At 44.1% G+C, this 16,964-nt stretch overlaps 1 protein-coding gene across 7 annotated transcripts in view; it reads left to right on the top strand.

Moving 5' to 3' along the window:
• Window positions 1-16,964, top strand: part of GPM6B (glycoprotein M6B) — a 167,510-nt gene that overhangs the window by 137,119 nt on the left and 13,427 nt on the right. For all 7 annotated transcript variants that reach the window (XM_055268769.2, XM_055268773.2, XM_055268766.2 and 4 more), the window contains one exon: window positions 15,693-15,879. In XM_055268769.2, the coding sequence (XP_055124744.1) occupies window positions 15,693-15,879 (187 nt within the window). The remainder of the gene's footprint in view (window positions 1-15,692; window positions 15,880-16,964) is intronic.

Below are 16,964 nucleotides of genomic sequence, written 5' to 3'. Positions count from 1 at the left end.
ACCCTGCAAAGCCAAAAGTATTTGCCATCTGGTCCTTTACAGAAAACAATTGCCAATCCTTGAATTAGAATTTGCAAAGTGTGCCAAAATGCAATACTCTGTCTACTGATGTTAGGCAACACCTAAAAACTTTGCTCGGCACTCAGTTTCCTAAAATCTCCATCAAACATCCCTCATCCTCTGCCCTCCAGGCCCCAGAATCCTTGCTCTCTGTGGGGAATAGGGACTCCCTGCTCACAGGCTGTCAACTAAGGCTCAGCCCTTCTTCAGAGAATTTCTTGGTACTTTCTAGAAGCTCAGCCCCTCTGGCCTCTGTCAGGTCCTTCTCTGAGTTTTCCCATAATAAACCAAGTCCCGGTAAGTGGATATTGTGAGCTACTTTCATCTAGTGTTCTATTCAGTGCACTTTAGCAAGTTTTATTTCCTGTGTATAGAAAAGACATTTGTCGTTTACTAAATGTAGTGTTGGGGATCATTTCTTTATTTTTTTTTTTTCAAGTATGAGGTTCCAGTGCCCTGAATCAGAATCGCTAAGAATGCTGGTTAAAATTTCAGATTTCATATGGGCATGGTGGCACACATCTGTAGTCCCAGCTACTTGGGAGGCTAAGGCAGGAGAATCACTTGAGCCCAGAAGTTCAAGTTCAGCCTGGGCAACATAGCAAGACCCGATCTCTTAAAAAGAAAAATCAGATTCCCAGTCCCCACCTACCCTCTCTGCGATGGGTCCCAGAAATTTGGCCCATTTTAAGAAGCTCCCCCCGGCAATTCTAATGCACAGTAAAGTTTGACCACCACTGCTATATACATAGAAGGTCGTAACCCCTCATTATAACATCTTTGGTAAAGTATCGTTTCAGTTCAACCTGTGTATGTATATGTTCAACCTGTATATGTATTTACAGTTAAGATGCTCAAAGTCAAATCTCCACATCCTTAGCAGACAGTACTATTGAATTTGAAGTAAATTCCTCTTGAAGTAATGTTTCGCTATTGCCACTATATTTTTGTGTATAAAAGCCAATGCAAAAACATTCTATTGTAAAGCTGTAGGCAAACATCAGAGCTCAGGCTGTGTGTTAGTTATCAATTGTTGCATAACAAATTCCTCCAAAAGATAGTGGCTAGGAACAAAAACGTATATTATCTCGGCTTCCTTAGGTCAGGAGTCTGGGTTCAGCTTAGCTGTCTCAGAAACTCTAATGAGATTTCAGTCTCATCTGAAGGCCTAACTGGGGAAGGATCCACTTCCAAGCTCATTCATGTGGCTATTGGCAGGACTTGGTTACTTTGGGACTGAGGGCCTCAGTTCCTCACAGGCTATTGGCCTAAAACCTCCCTTGATTTTTTTCCATGTGTGGGCTCTCCATAGCTACTTCATGACATAGCAGATGACTTCATCAGAGAGAGAGAGCAAGTGAGCAGGTAAGAGAATGTGCCAGCCAGAGAGACAATGCTAACAGGACAGAAGTCAGTTTTTTGAAACCTAATCAGGGAAGTGACATCTCATCACTTTTGCCATATTCTAGTCCTAAGAAGTAAGCTACTAGGTCCAGCCCACATTCAGGGGAGGGAATTACACAAGACCATGAATGTAGATTTGTGGGGATCATCGGGGGTGGTGTCTTAGCTGCCTGCCACAGTCTGTACAAACATTTCACAGTGCAAATGTATCCTCCATCTCCTTAATGATCATAACCTCTTCACTTTCCCAAAGCCTCACCTCTCAGAGAATGTATCACTGGGTTAAATGAGTACCTGGCAGGTGTTTGATGGCCTTCCTGAGGTACTAGACTCTAAGCTCTCTGTGAGCAGAGGTCTTCATGCCTTGCTCCCTGCTTTGGCCTGGCTTGGGACCTGGGACCAAGAAAGCACTCGTTCATAGTGTTGAATGATGATCACTATTTTTAGCACTCATGATGTGTGACTCTATATGAAATTGTCTAATTTTAGTGTCCATTGTGTACATGGCTCGTTTCCTGGGCCAGGCTGGTCAAGACCTTGCACTCTGAGAGTTGCATAGGAGCTCAGTAGGTGTTTGTTAAGTAAGTTAAGATTAGATTGGCTACTTGTGGTCAGGAGTTTGAGACCAGTCTGGCCAACATAGTGAAACCCCATCTCTACTAAAAAAAAAAATAATAATAATACAAAAATTAGCCAGGAATATTGGTGGGTGCCTGTAGTCCCAGCTACTTGGGAGGCTGAGACAGGAGAATCACTTGAACCCAGGAGGCGGAGGTTGCAGTGAGCAGAGATTGTGCCACTGCACTCCAGCCTGAAAAACAGAGCAAGACTGTCTCAAAAAAAAAAAAAAAAAAAAAAACCAGGTTGGCTAATCAAGGTTTCTAGAATCATCTGCATGTAAATAGGGTTAACTTTGTGGGTTGATTTTCTTGAATAAGAAGTTCTCAGCCTGAGCTTCACAGTAGAATCCTGGAAGGGAGAGGAGGTCTTTTAAAATTCCAAAGCCACATCCAGACCAAGTCATTCAGAATCTTGAGGGTGGGGCCCAGGCATCAGTGTTCTTGAAAGCTCCCCTACCAGGTGATCCTCTATGCAGCCAAGGTTGAGAACCACTGTGGTAGACCAGTGTTTCCCAATCCGGGGGAGTTTCTGCCTTTCAGGAGATGCCTTTTAGGCATCTAGTGGTAGAGGTCAAGGATGCTGCTAAACATCCTACAGTGCACAGGACAGCCCCTCCCCAACAAAGGATGGCCCATGCCAATAGTACCAGGAGTTGAGAACCCCTGGGCTAGGTCCTATGCTTTGAGTCAGGAAATTGGTTCTAAGTGAAGCAGTAGGAGTCCATGGGGTAGCTTTGTCCCAGATGTTAAGCTTATTGCAGGCATGGATAGCTTGGTAAGTCTGGAATATTATATACAATCTATGTATCGGTGTTTCCTGAAGAGAAACTCATTCTTTTAAAAGGCACGCAGTACATAAACCAATACATTTAAGCCTACAGATATTTATTTATGCAACATAATACCATACACGTGTGTGTTTGCATATAGCACGTGCTATAAACACCCTATGCATATAGAGAGGTATGCAGGGCATATGAGTGTGTTATTGTGGTTAGAGGAACAGGTATGTCTTCCTCAGCACCCTTTATCTTCCTTCCCCCTCACTGTAGCCTCCTGCCCTCTGCTTGTCTAGTAAAAGCCCTAAGGCCTCCCTGACCCTTGCTGTCCTTACCCTCAGCCCAGAGGATGCCTCTGCTCTGCCTTGCTGCCTGGAGGGTTCCCATCACCCAGGTTAATGCGGCTCTTGGCTTTCACCACCAATCCTTAGTTTCCCAAAGGAGTTCACAACCTTTTTAAACTACTAGTGTGTTTTGTAGAAATTGAACTTCACCAACAGGTCTTTTGAAAACACTTTCTGGTGGTGTAATTGATATGCATATGGTGCATCTCTTTAAAGAGTCTGACAAGCCTTGACATACATGTGTGCTCATGAAAGCAGCACCATGAGCAGAATGGCGATGTGGCCGCCACTCCCCACTCTTTCCACCCTTCCTATGATCCCAGTCTCCCCAAGCAACCACTGATCTCTCCTTCTGTGTCGATTAGTTTGCATTTTCCAGAATGGCCCCTGTGAAGATGTGTTCACATAAATTCTCTCACCCTTTCTCACCCAAATACAGAATGTTGCGTGATGTTGATTGCTTAATAGCTCCACAGCTTTGTCCAATTTTTATCCTTCCTGCTTTTACTGAAGATGTCCTGCCCCCATGAATAAACCTCAGAAGACCCATTCTGCCACCGCCTACCACTGAAGAGTTTAGCTTGCACCCACTCCAATCCAGCCCACACACCAGTGCCAGATTCATCTCTTACAAGCACATCCCAAATCACGTCTCGCCTGCTCACAAACCTTCCCTCTCTTCCCCTTGCTGCAAAGTGAAGCACAGAGGCTTGAGGCTGGCTTGGACATCTTCCATGGGCCAGGCAACGAGGGGACCTACCTTCCTGACTTCTCCCCACCATTACCCTGGTGTCCTTGATAAACTCGGCTACACCCTGAACTCTCGCCATGCCTCCCACACCACATTGGTCCTGCTCTCCTTCTTTTGTGCTTTTCATGGAATCCTTCTGTTCTTCAAGGCCTCTTCACCTCCTGCCATCCATAAACCTTTCCCTTAGCAACCCACACTAACCAAGGAGATCTGTCCCTACCTCACTCCCCCATGTCCCTGTGTCAGCACTCTCTTTATTCTACTTTAGTGACACCTTATGTGTCTGTGTGTCTTACCGCCCCCTCACCCCACCCACAAGGATCAAAGCCAGGAGGGCACACTTGCAGCCCCCACCACAGTGGCTTGCACATGGCAAGGATTGGACAGACACTCATTGAATGGAATGGAATCCAGGAAATTGGAGACTCTGTCGCCCAGATAGTCAAGGAAACTGATTGCTGCTAAAGCTCAAAATTGCAGATATTAAATACTTCTCAAATGTCTGGAGTAGCCTCCAGATTGCTGTGCTCTTAAAATCTGTGTCATCTGGACTTAGAACTGGCTTCCCCTATTCTCCATTGATCTCCATGATTCCTTGCTGTCCCACTTCACCAGGCTAAAAGCCTTTGGGAAAACCAAAGCCAGTTCCCACAAAAGGCAAAGGAAGAGACTAACAAGTATCTGGTTGTTGGATTTGTTTATTCCCAGCCATGTAAGCATATCATTGCTTTTATTGACTTGCTTATCTTCTGCTAGTACCATATTGCAAATGTTAGAGGCTCATCTATTTTAAGGGCTCATCTATTTTAAGACTTTCATAGTGTTTTCACAAAAATGAAAATCCCTTATTAAACAGATTTTAGGACAAGCTTCTAAAAGGACCTGCCAAAAAGTGATTTCCTTTCTATCATTAGAAATAGTTTCCACATTCTTATCATTATGTAGTTGAACTTTTATGTCTAGGACCGCATGAAAGACGTGAGAACTGAGAAGCAACCTATATTTGATTTCACACTTTGTTCTTGGACAGGAAGCCCCTGTCAACTGACTTCATATCTTTTTAATGCACTATATTAGTGGTTCACAGAACTTTTTGGGTGTTAGGTCCCTTTACGTGCTTAGAAACAGTTGACCCCAAAACGCCTTTGCTCTTCTGAGTTGTGCCTATAAATATTTTCTATATTAGAAGCTAGAACTGAGGGCTGGGCACGGTGGCTCATGCCTGTAATCCCAGCACTTTGGGAGGCCGACGTGGGCAGATCACCTGAGGTCGGGAGTTCAAAACCAGCCTGGCCAACATGGCGAAACCCCATCGCTACCGAAAATACAAAAATTAGCCAGGCCAGCCGGCCGCAGTGGCGCACACCTGTAATCTCAGCACTTTGGGAGGCCGAGGTGGGCGGATCACCTGAGGTCAGGAGTTTGAGACCAGCCTGACCAACATGGAGAAACCCCGTCTCTGCTAAAAATACAAAATTAGCCAGCATGGTGGTGCGTGCCTGTAATCCCAGCTACTTGGGAGGCTGAGGCAGGAGAATCGCTTAAACCCGGGAGGCTGAGGTTGCAATGAGCTGAGATGGCACCATTGCACTCCAGCCTGGGCAACAAGAGCGAAACTCCATCTCAAAAAATAAAATAAAATAATAAATAAATTAGCCAGGCATGGCAGCATGTGCCTTAATTCCAGCTATTTGGGAGGCTGAGGCAGGAGAATCACTTGAACCCGGGAGGCAGAGGTTGCACTGAACTGAGGTCGTGCCACTGCACTCCAGCCTTAGAGTTTTTTAAGATGGAGCAAGACTCCATCTTAAAAAAAAAAAAAAAAAAAGGAAAAGAAATTAGAACTGATAAGTTTATTACTTAATAATAAACTTAGTCATTTAAAATAATAGCAAATCCATTATATGTCAACCTAAGTAATGTTTAGGAAAGATAACGATTTTCAAAAAGAAAATAATATTTTAGTGTGAGGAATAGGACTGTTTTACATTTTTGCAAATCTCTTTAATATCTGGCTTAATATTAGACAGCTGGACTCTTACATCTGCCTCTGCATTCATTCAGAGGCATCTTGGGGCATCTTGCTTTGGTTGAAGTATATGAAGAAAACTCAATTTCTCACAGGTATGTGCTTGGAGAATGGAGGAGTGTTTTAATGGCCTTTGCAGATAATTATGAAATTCTTCCTTGATACTACACCAAAATTCAGCAGCTAGTGGTTTCTTAAAGACTACTTGTAATGTGGAATCTGAAACCATATTGATGATATTTTTGTACTCTGTTCCACTAAAATTCATTGCTTGATCTTGCACTTTGATTGGCCCTTATATTCAAGAATTATTTTCCCTTGGCTATTTGGAAAATATTGGTTCTCTGAGTTGTGCAGATCTTCCAGACGTTGACACATTTCATTAAACCATATCAAAAAAATTTCATTTGTTAATATCACCACCGATTTCATCAAGAAGTCTGGTAAGTATTGGGAAGCTGTCAGTCTCACTATGGCAGGTACAAGTTTTCCAAAATTGATTGGCAACAGATACTATCAGTTGTTTTCTTTGAAGTGACAAGCTGTTCATTTTTGAGAAAGTTTCTGCCAAATACTTAAGTCTAAAAAACTATATCTTGTCAGGCATTCTTTCAAGAAAGGGGGTGTTTGCCCCCAGAAAGGTACAAGTTTGGCTCATAACTCGATTACATAAGAATGTTTCCTGCAGCCCACCATCACACGCTGTTTTGCAGCAGAAGGGCTCTCTGCATCCTCTCACTCATTTCATTACACAAACTGTTCGAAAGACACATACTCGGGGGTTGAGATTTAATCAAATTAATAATTTTTTATTGCATCGAGGACATTTGGAAGTGAAACTGGCTTTTTAATTTATTTTCTTGCGAGCGCGTGGTGGTGAGGAATGTGTTCCTGCTAAGTACACTATGGGGCCACTGCCCGATTCACGCTCAGGCATCAGCAGTTTTACTGTGCAAATGTCAAGCAGTGAAAAAAGTAAATAACATCTTGGTGCTATTGTAAAAAGAGTTTTGGCTTCACAGTCCTCCTGCAAGGATCTTGAGGTCTCCTGGGGCTGCACAGACCATCTTTGAGAGCCCACTCCTGGCTCAGAGTGAGACTGGTGGGCAGGCAGGACAGAATCGCTTGGGAGCTCAGTGTCCTTTCCAGACCTGCCTGAGCAGAATCTGTGTTTTAATGAGGTCCCTAGGAGATTTATATGCAGGTTAAAGTGTTCCTGTAGTCCCAGCTATTTGGGAGGCTGAGGCGGGAGGATGGCTTGAGCCCAGGAGGCAGAAGTTACAGAGAGCTGAGATTGCACTGCTGCACTTAAGCCTGGGTAACAGAGTGAGATTGTATCTGGGAAAAAAAAAAAGAGAGAGAGAGAGAACCAGTGCTCTTTAACAGAGGCCTGCAAAACTTTCCTTTAAAGGGCCACATAGTAAATACCTGTGGCAACAACTCAACCCTGCCTTTGTAGCTTGAAAGTAGCCATAGACCATATGTAAATGAATGAGTGTGGCTGTGTGCCAATACAACTTTATTTATAGACACAGAAATGTGAATTTTGTGTACCTTTCATGTGTCACAAAATAGGTTTTTTAATATATTCTAAGCGGTTAAAAAAGTAACCACTTAGAATCATGTCAAAATCATTCTGAGTTTGCAGGCCATGAGGAGAGCCAGATTTAGCTGGTGGGCCACAGTTTGCTGACCTGTGCTATATAACACTGAGGGCTCACTGAAGTTACTGGGGGAGCTTCAAAAAAACAAACCCCAACCCTCTAATTCCTGAGTCCCATCCCCAATAAATCCTGATAAAATTGGTCTGGGGTGAAGCCAGGACATCAGGATTTTCAGATGCTCCCCAGATTATTCCAATGTGTAGGGAAAATGGAGAACCTCTGCTCTATAATGTTTTCCAAGAAAGTTAATTTTCTTTTAAGCATTTCTTTTTAAGATTTTAGAATTTGGCAGTGTCACCAAATGCCTGAGACCAGAATTATATATTGTAACCTTAGAGCAGGGCTTCTCACTCTTGGCACTGTGAACCCAAAACTATCTGAGATAGGTCTCAATCCATTTAGAAAGTTAATTTTAGCAAGCTTAAGAACGGGCCTGTGAAACAGCCTCAGGAGATCCTAATAGCATGTGCCTAAAGTGGACGGGGCACAGCTTACTTTTATACCTTTTAGGGAGACATGAGACATCAATCAATACCTGTGAGATGTACATTGGTTCAATCTGGAAAGGCAGGGCAACTCAAAGGGGGTCAGAGGGTGGCTTGCAGGTTATAGGAAGATTTAAAAATTATGTAAAGACCTGGAATCCATAGAAAGGAATGTCTGGGTTATGATGATAAGTGGTTGTGGAGACCAAAATTTTATGCTGTAGATGAAGCCTCTAGGTAGCAGGCTTCAGAGATAATAGATTGTAAATGTCTCTTATCAGATTTAAGGTCTGTTGATGTTAATGCTGGTTGGCTTTTCCTGAATTCCAGAAGGGAGGAGGGTATAATGAGGTATGTTTGAATCTCCCTTCCAATCATGGCCTGAACTAGTTTTTTCAGGTTGACTTTGGAATCCCCCTGGCAGAGAGCAGGAATCTATTCAGATGGTTGGGGGTGGGGAGGGGGTGCTTAGAATTTTTTTTTTTTTATTTAAACGGAGTCTCGCTCTGTCGCCAGGCTGGAGTGCAGTGGCACAATCTCAGCTCACTGCCACCTCCAACTCCCTGGTTCAAGCGATTCTCCTGCCGCAGCCTCCCAAGTAGCTGGGATTACAGGCATGCGCCACCACACCCAGCTAATTTTTGTGTTTTTAGTAGAGACGGGGTTTCACCATGTTGGCTGGGATGGTCTCGATCTCCTGACCTCGTGATCTGCCTGCCCTGGTCTCCCAAAGTGCTGGGATTACAGGCGTGAGCCATCCCGCCCGGCCTAGAGTTTTATTTTTGGTTTATAGCACTATTGGCATTTTGGGTGTGACCATTCTTTATTTGGGGGTGGGGGGCCGTCCTGTGTATTATAGGAGGTTTAGGAGCATCCCTGGCCTCTACCCACTAGATGCCAGTAGTGTCCCCACCCTCAGTTGTAACAAACAAAACTGTCTCCAGACACCGCTAAATGTCCCTGGGTGGCAAAATTGCCTGGATTAGGAACCAGTGGTCTAAACGATGTAGATGTTTTTTATACTACTTCAGAGAATCTCCTCATTGGAGCTATTGACATTTGGGGATGGGTAATTCTTTGTTATAAGAGCATATTCTGTGCACTGTGGGTGTTGAGCAGCATCCCTGGTCTCTACTCACTAGATGCCAGAAGCACCCTCTCCCCCAGTTTTGGCAACGAAAAATATCTCCAGATATTGCCAAATGTCCCCTGAGGGGCACAGTCACCCCCTGTTGAGAATCGCTTGGCCAGCTCAGAATCAGGGAAGCTTCTGTCCACTGACATTCACTGCTGCTTCTCTTAGGATTTTCGTCCCCTCCATTTTCCCATTGCTTGTTGCTTGAAAGTTGTAAAGCTTGGTTCCTGCATCTTTTTAATTTTGTGGCTCATTAGGAATCAGTAATATAGCAAGGAAGGCCCCATGTAGAGAGGTAAGGGGGTGTTTTGTGTGTGTGGTGTTTGTGGGTGGGTGTTTGGGAGGGTGTCTGTGTGTGTGTGTGTGTGTGTGTATGTATGTGTGACATTCATTCCCTGGGGAAGAATCTGAGCCCTTGTTCCTGCCAGCCCTACGTCTGAGCCAGCATTAAATCTGCGGCCAAGATCACAGACAACTTGGGCAAATCACTTGGCCATTATGAACTCACAGCCATGGCAACGGCCATCCACAAGCCTGAGGACAAAAGGTGTTTTATTCTGTTGTTCTGCACAAAAGGTTCTAGGGATGCTGGAGACAAAATAGCCTTTGAGAGTTAAAGGCATTGATGTGTATTTTTTTTTTCTCCCTACTACATGGCTTATATTTAAACTATCTTAGGCTAATGTACACTGTAATTTTTGTGTGAATCAAAACCTAAAATTCTTTTTATCCAGAGGCCAGCTAAATGAAGGCATAAGACATTAGCCCAACAGAGGCTTTTAGGGTTTGGTGAGAGGTATTGAGAATTACTAGTAAAATGTGCTAGAAAGCCTGGCATTCTAGCCTGGCCAACATGGCAAGACCCCGCCTGTACTAAAAATACAAAAAATTAGCTGGGTGTGGTGGCGTGTGCCTGTAATCCCAGCTACTAGGGAGGCTGAGGCATAAGAATCACTTGAACCCAGGAGGTTGAGGCTGCAGTGAGCAGAGATCACACCACTCACTCTAGCTTGGGCAACAGAATGAGACTCTTTCTCAGGGGGAAAAAAAAAAAAAAGCCTGGCATTGATTTTTATTTTTTTACATGAATACATCACAGTCATCAAAAAAAATGCTTTCCTTATTTTTTCTCGTTCACGTTACCCAATGTTGTCATTGCTAGTTTGAAGCTTGGGAAAATTCAGTCTGTGGATTTATAGGAGCATCCAAGAAAAGCACTGATCTTCCTTAGCTATCGTAAACTTTTAACAGCATGGTGTTCTGCTGGTACTTGGCACCACCCTATATTTAAAAACATCAGCTTGTCTATGACTACTAAGGACAGCCTGAATCCCAGATCTACTTACTTCCTTTTTGTGCACGGGCACTCCCAGCACTGCAGGCGGTAGGAGTGTGTGTGTTTAGAAGTCTGCTTTCTCAGGTGACTCAATTCCTGTCTTCTCAGACCCTGTCTATGGCATGACACTAAAGCATGAAAAATTCCAAGGTTAACAGTACTTGCTTGGCTCACAGAAATGCACTCTAGCTGCACTCTTTTCAAGACGGCTGGACAACTTGGAACATTTTGTTTTTCTTCACTGTAGTCCTTGGAACTTGCCATTTGATTCACAAGTGACTAGAGGGTTATGGCCAAACCCAGTGGTCCACGTCTTAGAGAAAAAACATCATACACCATTGAATATGAAAGCAGGCATTTCAAACAGACTCAGGATGCCACACCTGAGACCGGGAAGATGCCACTGTTGACTAGAAATGGGCTTCTCAAATTTTCGTGTGCACACAAATCACCCCAGAGGCCTTGTTAAAATGCAGATTCTGACTCAGTCTGGGGTCACTTCCAACATTCTTTATTTCTCACAAGTTCTTCCCTGCTGAAGCTGATACTGCTGGTCCAATGAACACACTTTGCAAAGCACATGGAATTGACAAATGGTCCACTCATATATTTTCTTGACCTCTGATAGTTTTCCTTGTTGCCCAGTAGAAGCTGCCCGCATCCAAGTTCAGCTCTTCTCAGCTACAGATCCACATAGCCCTTCACATCATCCAGAGTGATCTTTGACAACCCCAATCTGTTTCCCGTGCTTAAAAATGCTCCCTGGCAGACCAGGCATGGTGGTTCACACCTGTAATTGCAGCACTTTGGGAGGCCGAGGCGAGAGGATCACTGGAGCCCAAGAGTTTGAGAACAGCCTGGGTAACATAAGGAGACCCTGTCACTACAAAAAATTTAAAAAATAAAAAATGACCTGGGTGCAGTGGCATGGGCCTGTGGTCCCAGCTACTTGGGAGGCTGAGGTGGGAGGATCGCTTGAGCCAGAGAGTTCAACGCTGCAGTGAGCAGTGATTGTGCCACTGCACTCCAACCTAGGCAACAGAGCAAGACCCTGTTTCAAAAACGAAAAAAAAAAGCGCAGTGCAGTGGCTTCCCATGATTTTGTTTTTTTGTTTTGTTTTTGTTTTTGTTTTTGTTTTGAGATGGAGTCTCGCTCTGTCACCCAGGCTGGAGTGCAGTGGTGCGATCTTGGCTCACTGCACCCTCCACCTCCCGGGTTCCAGCGATTCTCCTGCCTTAGCCCCCTGAGTAGCTGGGACTACAGGTGCCCACCACCACGCCCAGCTAATTTTTTGTATTTTTAGTAGAGACAGGGTTTCACCATGTTAGCCAGGATGGTCTCAATCTCCTGACCTTGTGATCCGCCCATCTTGGCCTCCCAAAGTGCTGGGATTACAGGGGTGAGCCACAGCGCCCGGTCAAGGCTTCCCATGATTTTGAAGATAAAGTCCAGAATTCTTAAGGTGGCCTGGAAAGCCCTAGGTGGTCTAGCTCCTATTACCTATATCCTCTAGCTCCTAAATAAACACATTTAGCTTTTTCTTACTTTTTGCAGCAGTTTTGGTTCCTCTAGGATGAGTGTGTGATAGGTGACTAAATTGCCCAGTGTTCAAAGATATCATGCACACTGTGACCAGAGGTGGCTTCTATACTGACATAGAAGGTACAGTGGAGAGTGATCCATTTATAGATTGTTGGATATCTACCACACATGCAATCTTAACCCTGAAGATAACTGGCCAACCAAGCTAGAATAAGCTCTACATCCAGCTGTATTATGTCCTTTAAATTTTTCCCATATTTTATGTCACTAGCTTCTAGTCATGTTGGCTGGCACAGTCCATAAGAGTTTTATCTGTGCCAGTGGAGCAAAGATGGTGATTTCTGTTCCATAGGAGCCAGGGTTCCTACAGCCACAAATAAAATCATCTGCTGTAAATGTAAGAGCATTGGCATCTGCTGAGAGAGCATGATTCATTGAAGTGATCCCCCAAATTCTTGAGTTCCTGGTTTTCCCTGCTGTTGTAAAACTAGATCCACAGCATGAGGTATACAGAGTCCTTGAGAGATTTAAATTGGAGGGAAACTTTAGCTTTGATCTAGTATTGAATTTGGGATTGAACAGCATCATTCTTCTAACCCCACTTGTCTTTTTGAGCCTGGGAGCAGCTGTGATATTTCTTTGGAATGCTCTAACCATTTGGATGAAAGGCTGTTTGAAGTGGCAACTGTGGATTTGGAAGGATGAGTTCTATCATTAAAGGGCGAGTGTGCTACACCGTAACACCTAACCCTAACTCCAAATGATGGAAAAGGGTGTGGGTTTAGTTTAAAAATATATATAGATGTATACATATATATATACACACACAGCATTAATGAACAATTTTATCTGGTTATAAATCAGTGTCACCACATCAGCTGTTTAAGTATTCTGGATACTAGATCTTTCTGTAGAAGGACCCCTCCAGTATGAATTATTTGCCCCCCTGATCTTCCCTGTCCCACTTCTCTCCACTCTCTTTCCACTGGCTCTGCAGGGGTCTGTATCTTTGCCCCCATCATGCTGGACTATAATAATTGTGTTACTTGTCTGCCTGCAGTATTGGATTTATCCTGAAGCCAAAAAGGTATCTTATTTCAGTTTTGTGTACTTGGCACCCAGTAGGTCTTCACAAAGTACTGAATTAATGAAATCCAACAGAAAATCCAGTTAGAACCCAGCTCCTGAGTTATAGAAAATCAAATATGTGACAATTCAAAATGTGTCTTCCAAAGCAGTGTTCTGCGATGATGAAACGTCCTATATCTGTGTTGTCCAATACAGTAGCCAGTAGTCCATGTGGCTTTTGAGCATATGAAATGTGGTTTGTGCAGCAGAGGACCTGAATTTTTCATTTTATTTAATTTTAAATAAATGTAAATAGCTACATGTGTTAGTGGCTACCATTTTGGACCACACAGCCCCAAGGCCTCACATCCTTATCCTTTAAGGACCAGATACAACTTTGTTAGCCAGGAAAGCAGGCATTCATCTTTTTCTTAACATGATCATAGAGGCTGAGAATGTGGGGAGGTTGTGAATGATACAATACCCATGTCTGTTTTCTCTTTATAATGAGATACGTCAAGGCCAAGGATTCTAGTTTCTCTTAGTTTGGGAACCTGGAGAGAATTTGGACTTCGAGTTGCATTCCTCTCACCTCAGTCCCCAGAAAGTCATGTAACAAAATGAGATTGAGCTCTAACATCTCTGCTTACAAATCCCAAGTGTCTGAAGCTCTTTAAGATACTGACTTGCTAGTGAACTTGAACCATATTGTGCACTGGTTCCCTTTTTCTTTTTTTGAGACGGAGTCTTGCTCTGTCGCCCAGGCTGGAGTTCAGTAGCGCGGTCTCGGCTCACTGCAGCCTCTGCCTCCTGGGTTCAAGCGATTTCCTTGCCTCAGCCTCCCGAGTAGCTGGGACTACAGGCGCCCACCACCACGCCCGGCTAATTTTTTGTATTTTTAGTAGAGACAGGGTTTCACCGTGTTAGCCAGGATGGTTCCCATTTTATAAAGTTTCCCCAATCCATTTCAGGGAAGTTGATCTTCCTGAAAACAGCTGCTCATCTTTTGAAATAAAAGGAAGCACAGCTTTCTTATGAAGCCCTGATATTTTTTATTTTCCAATGAACTAAAGAGAAATCTAGCAATGAGTTTTCATAGTCACTTTCCATAGGTTTAAGCGAATGCTAGTTTAAAAGGAATACTCACTAAAATAAAAACATTCATCTATGGTGTTTTATGCTGGGTTGTCATTCCATGACGACTACGAAGACCATTTGGGGGATTTTTTTTTTCTTTTTTTTTTTTGCTGGCTTAATGTGCTTGCCCTGAAGTAATGAAGTGCCCTTGATTGCTGCTAAACACCATAATGCGTTTAAAGTTCAATTTCCCCGACAAGCCATTTACTTAAGGGTCTGGATAATATAAACAGAGACGGGAGGTTAGGAGAGGTACTGACATTATCCCAAGGCCAGCGCTGCATTTACTGAAACATAAATGTCTCCAAACTGAAAACGGCACCTGGCTCTGCCCCTCAGGCAGGTCTTTATGGACATCTCAAGTCAAAGTTTATTTTAAAAATGAATACAAGTCTCATCTTTTCAAGATTAAGAGTGACTTACGGCTGTCTCTCCTTCATTCCACTTCATGGATGTTCATTTTGGTTTTGTTTTTTTCTTCTGTTCTTTTTTCTCCTTCAAGTACTTAAATATCACCCACCAGTTCTGGGTTCTGACTCTGAACGTGTTGTGTGGGGGAAGGGGGCAGGTGGAAGCCAGGGAGGAGGAGGACTGTGAATGAATTGCTTGGGCTGACTGGGCTGGGGGGAAGCATTTTTATTAAAAATTTGAGATAATTTCTGATGTCAACTTGAATGAAACTTGAGTGGACCCACTTGAGTGGCTCTTGGTGACTTTGTTCTTCACTGAATTAGGGACCAAAATACCTGTGACCTTTCCAAAACAATCACCTTGCTATTTGTTTGAACCTGGCGACCGGCATAATTGCTGTATCAGATTCTCCCAGTTGCCCCGGAGGTCCAGGGCTTGGGGAAAGCCGTTGGTTGCTACAGCAGCAGACGTATTGAAACCCCAGAACTGTGAGGCTGGAGACGACCTGACTGTTGCTTTTCTTCACAGAGCTGTAGCTTCACTGCTGTCCTCTCTTTTGACTGTGTTAGTGGAATGAGTGCTTCTTGTTGGCACTTGAGCAGGGCTCCCCCCACCACTCAGTCGATCAGGAAGCTCTAGAATTGTAACTACCTTATAACTCTTTGTCAATTGACTGCTCTGCCATTCACTACCCTTCCAGATTCTGAGCAAATTAAGTTACATTCCCTTTTGGAGCCTCAGGGTCCTCACTGCAGAATGTGAGATCATGGTGACTACCACACTGGCCCTTGGGATGTCAAAGTATTAACCATAGAGCATGAGAGGGGAGATGGAAAATTAAAGCCTTCTCTGTGAATATGGGGTATTCTTGAAGACCAGAGGTGTTCTTGCCCATAACGGCTGTATTTTCTCTCCTTTGGGTCCAGGCTGCTTTGAATGCTGCATCAAGTGTCTGGGAGGAGTCCCCTACGCCTCCCTGGTGGCCACCATCCTCTGCTTCTCTGGGGTGGCCTTATTCTGCGGCTGTGGGCATGTGGCTCTCGCAGGCACCGTGGCGATTCTTGAGCAACACTTCTCCACCAACGCCAGTGACCATGCCTTGCTGAGCGAGGTGTAAGTATCTGGTTCCCTTTAAAAATGTATCTAAGGCCTGGCGTGGTGGCTCACGCCTGTCATCCCAGCAATTTGGGAGGCTGAGGCAGGCAGATCACCTGAAGTCAGGAGTTCAAGACCAGCCTGGCCAACATGGTGAAACGCCACCTCTACTAAAAATACAAAAAAAATTTAGCTGGGCATGGTGGTGCGTGCCTGTAATCCTAGCTACTTGGGAGGCTGAGACAGGAGAATCAGTTGAACCCAGGAGGTGGATGTTGCGGTGAGCTGGTGAGCCGAGATGGCAACACTGCACTCCAGCCTGGGTGACAGAGTGATACTTTGTTTAAAAAAAAAAGTATCTAAGATGCAACCACCTCATGATGTTTTTCAGAAAGACTACAGTGTGCTTTCCTGGCAGAAGATGAATGCTTTTACCTAAAGCTCTCTTTATGCAGATAGAAAAAGGTTCATGAGAGAAGGAAAAAGAAAGGGCCTAGAATGTGGTAGGTGTTTAGGCCCCAGGGTGGAATGTTACTTGGGAATGGCAAGGTGCACACATAGGACACTCCACACATGGTAGCTGTGGACATGGGGGGCTGTGACATGGTGATAGGTGATGCTGCCGATTGTCTCAACAGAATTGTGTTGTTCCCAAGTAACAGATGCCTCCAGCTTTCTCCCAGGAAGTGACCATCCCTGGAATGGTAGGAGCCCTGTTGAGGACTGACCCCAACTCTAAGCCTACAGGAGCAGTATTTTAACGTTAACTCTTCTAGCAGAAGAGCAGATCTCAGGGCATCCTCCGTTGCAGAAGAGAGGAAGGTCCAGGGGTTTAGCAGCAGATCTCTGCCTTTCTTTCTGGAAACATTCTCAATGGAGTCACAGTGACTCCCACGCATAGATTCTTGTAGCTGTGCAAGCTCAGCAGCAATCTACTTACTTCCTTCACATGTCTTCCCCTTTCTCCATTTCCTTCCACCGTTTCTTTTTCTTCCCTTGAATCCCAAAGTTCCAGTGTTTATGTGTCTTATGATTATAAGAAACTTCTTCACCAGACTGAAAAAGACATGAATGAATTTTTATGGAATGGTCATGGAGTCATG

The sequence above is a fragment of the Symphalangus syndactylus genome, chromosome X (genome assembly GCF_028878055.3).
Source record: "Symphalangus syndactylus isolate Jambi chromosome X, NHGRI_mSymSyn1-v2.1_pri, whole genome shotgun sequence".
NCBI classification, from domain to species: domain Eukaryota; kingdom Metazoa; phylum Chordata; class Mammalia; order Primates; family Hylobatidae; genus Symphalangus; species Symphalangus syndactylus.
Note: the sequence above shows the minus strand (reverse complement) of the source record. Positions and strands in the feature narration are given on the sequence as shown.